This window comes from Clinocottus analis, unplaced genomic scaffold (genome assembly GCF_023055335.1).
Source record: "Clinocottus analis isolate CAN_PGR_092001 unplaced genomic scaffold, fCliAna1.0.p SCAF_13, whole genome shotgun sequence".
NCBI classification, from domain to species: Eukaryota; Metazoa; Chordata; class Actinopteri; order Perciformes; family Cottidae; genus Clinocottus; species Clinocottus analis.
In genome coordinates, this window is record NW_027175854.1 from 16,996,331 (window position 1) to 17,005,080 (window position 8,750).

At 45.2% G+C, this 8,750-nt stretch overlaps 1 protein-coding gene across 1 annotated transcript; it reads right to left on the reverse strand.

The window, feature by feature from the left end:
* Nucleotides 1-1,050: 1,050 nt before the first annotated feature.
* Nucleotides 1,051-5,378, reverse strand: LOC137783870 (zinc finger protein 703-like). The gene is made up of 2 exons (XM_068574209.1): nt 4,784-5,378; nt 1,051-3,983 (listed from the first exon to the last, which is right to left on the reverse strand). The coding sequence occupies exons 1-2, from the start codon at nt 5,012-5,014 to the stop codon at nt 2,454-2,456; spliced, it is 1,761 nt and encodes a 586-aa protein (XP_068430310.1). The 5' UTR covers nt 5,015-5,378; the 3' UTR covers nt 1,051-2,453.
* Between the last annotated feature and the right edge of the window lie 3,372 nt (nt 5,379-8,750).

Sequence of the window (8,750 nt, forward strand, 5' to 3'; positions counted from 1 at the left end):
GGACCTACAGGACGGTTTCATGCCCTCGTACTGAACTCAGACGCCCCACAACAGCATCTCAGACCGCTGAAACAGGAGCGCTTTCTCTTGTTACGGCGGGTGTGGGGGGGGGGAGGCCTGTTCTGACCCCTGTGGGTCGCTTGTCAGAGCTGTGAGCGACCAGCGTGGGTCATCTATACTTCGCCGAGGGTGTCCCAGTGTCATGTTGCTCGGAAATGGCATATTACCGCTGCCAATCATGTGGAGACTGCAGGAGCCGCTGCCAGGACGCCATCTTGGCCCCGATGCTTATCGGGATCCTGCACACGTGGACGCGTCACCTCCCCCCTCCCGTCCGCAAGGTCGGACTTTTTCTTATTGCACAACACATTGTTAAGACTGGGCGTTAAAGTAAAGGATGCTGTTGCTTTAAGGTGACACCGCTTTTTACTGCAGAACACAGGAATGTGAGCCGTATCCCTGCGGTCTGCTCGTACGCTGCTCTGTCGACGCGGAAGTAAAACACACCTCAAGTCATCAATCATGTGATTCACTTTAAAAATAACCACTGGTACAAACCCACTCACAGCCAGGCGGGGGGAAAGTTTACATCTTGCTTTCATTAGTTGTTAAGAGCAGACAAAGACGGGATGAAAACTATCCATCTATCTATCTATCTATCTGTCTGTCTGTCTGTCTGTCTGTCTGTCTGTCTGTCTGTCTGTCTGTCTGTCTGTCTTTCGTAAAGAGTTTAAATCTCCTTCAACACTCCTAGAGAGAGAAGTTCAAACCCCGGCGGCCAAAGAGATATTTCTTGTTTGTAAAATGTTTATTTTTTTTGGTCGTCAATAAAGACTCGTCCCTGGTAACACATCAGATTGTGTGTTTTGTGTGTAGATGATCTCACAAAAGGGAAGCAGCGCCTTCTCTCTACACCTGTTCAATGAGAAAAGGGGTCAGAGTAAATAAAAGCGTTAAACTTCACATTTGTGATTTCAATACTTTGCTGTATAAAAATGAACTAAACCTATAAGAGTAATTATGTTGGACCAGGAAATGAAGACAACAGAGTTTACATCTTCAGTGTGATTTATTTAACAAAATATGACCTCCACTTTAACTGGATAACACCACAGGGTGTTCCAATTTTTACATAAAAAATATCACATATCTCATTTTTATTGATTTGCTGTGGAAATAATAATAATAAAAAAAAACAGAGAGCGAAAGAGAGAGAGATGTGATTTCAACATTCATTCACGAAGAAGTTCTTAAGACGTATTTTCGACATCTGTCATCTGGGCTTCCAGCGTGTCTGCTCAGAGGATTGAAAAATGGGAATAGATTTATGTGGTAAACAAGAAAGCCAGATCCCCAGTACAAAATAAATACAACTTCTCAGTAGGAATAAACAAAACATAAGGAACCAAAACAAATCATCGCAAACCATCGGGCTGAATAAACAGTTACAGAGTGTACGCTGTGTGGAGCTTACATGCGTCTCTTTGCAGGGAGGAAGCGACTGTGGCCGGACTCGCATCGGCCCGGGGCTGCAGCTTATTGCCATCCCTGCCAAGCTGCATTTTTCCGCACTAAATCATCATCATTTTGCAGCGAGAGCCCCGAACATCCAAGAGCTATTACGCAGCGTCCAACCATCAATTTGCAGAGCCCCGCGGGGCGGCAAGACTCACCCCGAGGGTGTCGAGGGGAGGGAGGAGGGGGGAAGAGCGGCGGCCATTTCTGCTGCAAAAAAGTATCCCAGCAATGTGCTGACATGCAAGAGCCACACGTGTCCTCTGAGCTGTAGAGGTGGAGCCTGATTAGAAACACCAAATCTCAAATATAATGTGGGAAGAAAGTGGGACGATTTTTTCTGCACCCTCCACGTCCTAGTTCCACTTGAATCCAGTCGCAGGAAGCAGCAACTCGCCACAATTAGGTCAAAGCTTAAAGTAAGAGCTTGGCATTTTGGGAAAAATCGCCTATCGGCTCTGTGGTTGCAAAGTTAAATGAGAATAATGACGCCACTCTTCTGTCTGTCTATTGAATACGAAGCTACCGGCAGCAGCTGGATCGCTTAGCTTAGCACATTGGCTTGAAATAGAGGGAAACAGCTAGCCTGGCTCTCTAGAAGCTCACTATGTAACACGTTATATCTTGTTTGTTTATTTCTACATATACTCAAGTGCACGCTATTCGTTTTTTTCACTTTTTATGTATCAAACAAACAAGATTTAAATGTAATGCTGGCTAGTGGATTTTGTTGCATTTGCACAGAGCTCGGCTAGCAGTTTCCCCCTGTTTCCAATCATTGCGCTAAGCTAAGCTAAGTGGGCTGTGGTTGCATACTTTAAGAGAAAGAGACAAAAGTGTTATCAAACTTTTCATCTGACTCTCGGCCAGAAAGCGAATAAGCGCATTCCCCAAAATGTCGAACGTCTCCTTTGAACATGTGAGAGTGGTGGTGTGTATCACTGGTAGCCCAGAGCAGACGCAGATCCGAGTCTTTGACTGTAGAGAGCGTAATGAGGGTAGTACGGGCCTGTGGTGGGCAGAGAGTGCAGGGAGATGGAGGAGGGTCCGGGGGGCATGTGGACCTTATTGTAGGGGTGGTAGCGAGCTAAACCCAGGCCGGGCGGCGCCCTGAGAGACAGGGAGCTGTGCATGGATCCTGGGCTGCTCTGGTGGGGGAGGTGGAGGTGGCAGGAGGCCGGACCAGAGGAGGAAACGGAGAGCATCTTACTGTCCATCCCCACGGGCAGCGCCGTGTGCGTGCGCAGGTGAGCCAGCAGCTCGTCGGACGTGGCGAAGCGCTTGTCGCACGGCCCCCCCGCGGACACCCAGTTGCAGGCGTGGGGCATGGGGTCGTTGGGGAGCATGAAGCCGTACGTGTAGAGCGGATGCGACAGGGAGGAGGACACGCTGGACGACATGGAGCTCTGGTGGAGCGAGTGCAGCGGGTGGGACGGGTACACCAGTGGGAAGTTTGACTTGAGGGCCGGGGAGGGGTCGTGGATGCAGGAGTTGCAGTTGCTCCCGCCGAGGTGGGACACGCTCGGGAAGCTCAGGCAGTACGGGTCCCTGCACAAGCTCTGCATGAAGGACGGAGGGGAGGCCCCCGTGAGGGGGCTGGAGCTCGGGTGCTTGCCCGGTACGCCCATGCTCCCGAGGCCCGACTTGGTCGGATCCATCCCGGGGACGAACTGAGACGGGTAGCCGGCGTACGCCCCGACGACAGATCCGTGGTAGCCCATGTTGGAGGAGGGCAGCGGGAAGAGTTGGCTGGTTTTGTAGGGAGAAATGGGCGTGATGCGTCCGGGGCCGTGGTTCGGCGGCGCGGGCTCCGCTTTCCCCGCCTCGTGGTTGGAACCCCCGTCGGAGCTGCCGTTACTGCAGTTCGTGAGGGCTCGAGCGTGGCTGGAGTTTGCGTCGTGCGGACTGTCCGAGCCGGCCTTGTTTGCGTCGGCGTCTTTTTTGGGGTTATTGCTGCTGCTGCTGGTGGTGTTGCTGGTGCTGGTGGGACTGCCCTGCTGCTCGTGTGCAGTTTCTCCCCCAGGAGTGCGAGAGCGCGGCTGTCCACCAGGAGACTGGCTCAGTTTGTGGTGGTGCTGCTGCTGCTGAGTGTGTCCTGGTGGGGTGCCGCTGCTGGCTCTGGAGCTGGGTGAGGCAGCGTGGGCCTGAAAGGACGGCTGGCCATTGGATGAATTTCCGTTAGTGGTGACATTATTGCTGGGAACCCTGAACCCGACTTTGTCGCTGCTGCCGCTGCTGCTGGTAACTCCGTCTCTGCCGCCTTTGTTGTAGGGCTTGAAGCTACACTTGTCCTCCAGGGAGGGGCGGTGCTCGCCGTGCTTCAGGCTGGAGCCGGATGACCGACTGCTGGACTCCTTGTCCCCTTGGCTGCCGGAGGAGCCCAGCTTGGAGGAGGACGGAGGGTCCGGCTTACCGATCTGAGAGCAGGTCTGTGCCAGCAGGGCCAGGGGACTCTTCTTGGCATCCAGCTACAAGAAAACAAAGATTCTGATGAGCTCTGGATTTAAAAAAAAAAAAGGTTGTAAGGCCAAAATCCAATAATAAAAAACTCAAACCAAAAAAAAAAAAGGAAAACCCCCCTTAGTCCTTTCTGGGCTTTCTAACTGTTGTTGTTTTTTTTTATTTTAACTAGTTATTAGCAAGTAATTAGCAATTAATCTGACTATTCATTTCTCAATTCATCCTTTTCACCACAAGATAATAGGAAATAGTGAAAAATATGATTCCACAGAATCCAAAATGTCTTCAACTTTTTCAGTTTTGAGTTGTTATTATTATTACATTTTTATTTAAATATGATATACACTTAACAATTAACCAATAATGCAAATAATCGATAGTTGCAACCCTACTTGTTTACTTTGTCTGGCCACGTTAACTGTCAATACGTGACAAAGACACAACGGTAAATCATCCCGTTAAAGTAGCGAACACAATGACCAAACAACAGTGGCTTATTATTGACTATTTGATTAATCGACTAATTGCTCGTGTTGTAATTAAAACACAAGTTGTCATCGCTTGGGTGTGTTAATGTGCTAAGGACCGGTTATGTAATGTGTGTGACAACAACACTGAGGCGGAGAAGCAATTTAGTTTTATTATTCTCTTCGAGAATGTAAATTAGGATGACACTGCACTTCATTTTCAACATCCTGCTGTGAGACCAGAAAACACTGCAGTGCCACATACACACAAACAAAAAAAAGAAAGAAAACAGTCCTCTCTAAATGAAGAACATCTTTTTTTCTTTAAAGACAATGAATACCTCGATGCTCACTGGCGCGGGCGTCAGAGGCTGTAAGTATTCCGGGTGTAGCAAGTGTCCAGTGTGCGCAGTCAACATCTTGAGGACTCGGATGGGAAGCCGCTTCGCCTGCCGAACTGGGTCCAGAGGGGTCAACGGAGACACCACAGCACCGGGACGAGACTTGGTACTGTAGCCGGTCTCACTGAGCTCGATCCGCTTACTTACTGATCCTAGAGGGAGATATTTCATCGGAGAGAAGGCGCTGCGCGTTCGGTGGATGTGCGTCAGGCTACTTTTAGTCCAGAATAGTGCTTACGGGTGATAAATATAATCCATTTAACATAAAATAAATAAAAAATAAACACACACACACAGATGGACGTCCTTAAATGTCCCGAAGGACGGAGAATCCTCTCAGCTCGAGCATCACCGACACGGCTCGTATACTCCAATTTCAAACCAAAAGAAAAAGAAAAACAAGTCCACTGTGTGAATAATGCGCACAATGGAGACAGTGTCCGTCCTGTTAGTACACCATTAAAAAAGAAAAAAGAAAAAAGAGCAGAGTTTACTTTATACAGTCCAAGTGTTCGAGAGGAAACGTCCCACTGCGTGTTTTCGGTCCGGACTCCAGCAGCTCACTGATCTCAACAGGCGGGACTTCAAAGTGTCCGCTGGGCGGCCGCAGCGCCGACGAGCTGGGCGGGGAGCGCGCGCGCGAGGGCGGAGCGACGGCGTCCTCAAAGAGACAATCCTTCTTGACTTTAGCGGTGGAAAAAGTACTCAGAGCCTTTGCTTATTAAGTACAGGTAGAAATACTGTAGTATAACTCTGTCACGAGAACAAGCCCTGCATTAAACTAATGTCAAAATTTAAATACTGTTATAATAATATCTTGTGATTTATTAGTTAATATTTATTAGTCTAAATCTGCAAAGTAACTCAATTTATTTTTAAAATGTAGTGGAGTAAAAGTGCAAATTAACGGAAAAGGAAAATACAAGTACCTCAAAATGGTGCTTAAGTGCAGTACTTGAATACTTTGTTACATTCCACCGCTGTCTTTGCTGTGTATAAGTTTGCATTTTGAGAAATATTAACGTTTATTCTCACGCAACTGTGGTTTACTTATAGAAAACATGGTCAGAAATTTAAACAAGTTAATCTTAGCATCACATGTGGAACAAATGGAGCATTTGTTGATGGACAGTGTCATGAACCCGCCAGTTATTAGGAAAACAACGTGATACTTTGATTTTATTTGTGGGGACTTTTTGGTTTTTATTTCCATCATTAATCATCTGTCACTCTCTGTGCTTGATAAGCCGAGGTCGGGCCAGGCCACGAGTGTTTATCTTTATACAACGACCAACTGTCCTAAATAAAATGACCCATTTAATTCAATTTTACGCAGAGAACAAAATAATCACATCCATCTTTTGTGCCTTTATAGACAGTTATTGGCCTTTTATTCCGTATAAAATTATTTGTAAGAGTCGTTCTGTCTTGATTTTGTGGTTGATCAGGAGACGCTGAAACAAAAAAAAAACAAAAAAAAGCATAAAATTGGTGGGTATAAGATGCTGTCAACCATGACTAAGAGAAGTGATATGATCTCCCATGAGCTTTCATTAAAAATCATGAGCGTTGGATCATACGGTTCAATCTCAGAGTCTTTTTTAACGTCTTTGACATATGACCGTTTAGACTCAAAGGTTAGCCTAAATGGAAAACTTAACTTTGCTCAAAATGTCAGATGGTATAATTTCCAGCTCGTGAAACATAGATCTAAAGGCACGAGCAGAACTTCACCACTGACAACTTCACAGAGCGAGGGATACCATGACTGTACTGGGATTCATGCGGTGAGCAAACCCCGTATTAAAACTAAAAATGCACTTTTGTGAGTGTCGGTGAGCAATGGAAATAAGTCATATGGTCACATGAGTCATCCTTCACTCAGCTGTCGACAGGCAGAGTACAGGGCAAACATCGAATGGGTTTCACCAGCTAAGATGATGAGTTTTCACAGCAATTTGGGTCAAAAAAAGTAGTTTTCCGAGGAGCTAAACTCAGTCCGATCTGAACCCGAAGAGGTGATACATATTTGTATAGATTCAGACTGAGTTTCATCTCAACTACACGTCCACGAATCCACTTCAAAAGCAAAAAAGACGCTTCAGACCTTGCCTCACAATCATCATGTTTTAAAGTTTTCAATTGTAAAATGTCAGCAGCTATTATATATGATTATATGTCGTATGTCAAATGGCACAACCCACTGTATTATTATAATTGCATGTGTTTACTGTACAGTTTGTTCCTTTACACGACTTTAAGTCGCAGATATAAAAGGGAAAAGACGCAGTTGACAAGCCACATACTTTTTCCAAATCCTTGAATGCTCTTTCATGCTGAATACCATCACGATTATAAGACACATTTTCTTTTAATTAAAAAAGTTCAGGTATGTTTTGACACGTTGAGTGGCGGATCATTTGTCTTCTGGCTTTTGCTTGGAGCATGAAAACAAAATCAATAAAGCACACACATAAAATGTCACCAGAGTCTATTTTCTTTTCTATTTGTTTTTTAATTAATGCCATTTATACCGGGGTACCAAAAACCTGATAAAGACGGATCGCCTCGATATTAATGGTTCTATAAATCTGGAATGTTAATAACTTTATTGCATTACCGCCTGCTGACTGACTTTGCAATGAGCTAATTTTGCTAACCTAATTATACAATGAATTGGTTAAAGTACTTAAAAATTACGGCTGACAAGAGCTATTAGCAGCGGCCTAAAATAGTCGCAGTCTGAGAGTCTTTGAATCTCTCAATCCTTTGCCGCCTCAATTGAGCGCGGCATCATTCCTAATCCCTCATAACCTGTGGCCAAAAGGCTGCATAATGTGAATTAGTTGATGGATATTTGTACATATCCTGCAGGGTCCTCCTTAATCTTCAAAAGGAATGGTGTAAATATAGGGAAAAGGGTAATAACGTAATACTGTAAAAGGGTTAGAATGTGGATTATTTTGAAAATGCTCATGCAAGACTTGTAAAAGACTTGTTAAATCAGCATTAGGTCACTGTTTAAAAAAAAAAAGAAAAGAAAAACAAAGACCTAAAACAACTGTCGCCTTGACCTCGAGCCCTTAACAGCAGAAACAGCCACTCTCAGCAATCCATCAATGTCCAATTTGTGATAAGGAGCAGAGAGCGGGAGCACCATCTCATCAGCAAACAAGGTCACCGTCTGCACCGCTGGGGAGGAGAGAGCACTTGTGTGGCTTCATGGGGGAAGCAGACCAGCGGGAGTGTTGGCACAGTAGAGTAACAGTACAGTTAAAACACAGGCAGGGATCTACATCAGTGTATCGACTATTAAATCAAACATTAAATCATTAAATAAATCTCTGAACCACAGTGTTCACCAGTGCTTCGCCGGCCGATTTTTGCCAGTCAAAGCATGTTTTCATTCCTGACACACAACTGGCGGTCTGAAATTATGAGTGTTTGCGTTTAATGTTCAAAAGAAGGAGAAAAGTAAGACGCAGACGAAGCGTAAACAATATTACTGAAATGATCTCGGCATGGTTTTGGTAATTTGTTGCTGTGTGAAGAAAACCAGCCTCATGTGGAAAACAATCATTCTGGATTGCGATCATTAATGCAGGTTTCGTGGCAGCACGCATGTATCTGTAGATCTTTAAACCTGCAGTCGCTGAGTTTTTTCTGGCCACTTGGGGGCAGTGCAACAAGCTGCAAATACAAAACTGACATATTATCACGTTATCTAACAAATTAGGAAACTGAGGAACCTCACTTGAAATAAGGGGCTGGAGAAATGTTTTACTTATTTAAGAAATATTGATATCAATACAGTATTGCACTCCTTAATACAGAATTGTACTAACATTATCAGTCTCGATGGACACTCTTTAGAACCTATTAAAAACAATGCAGCAAAGTTGAGATG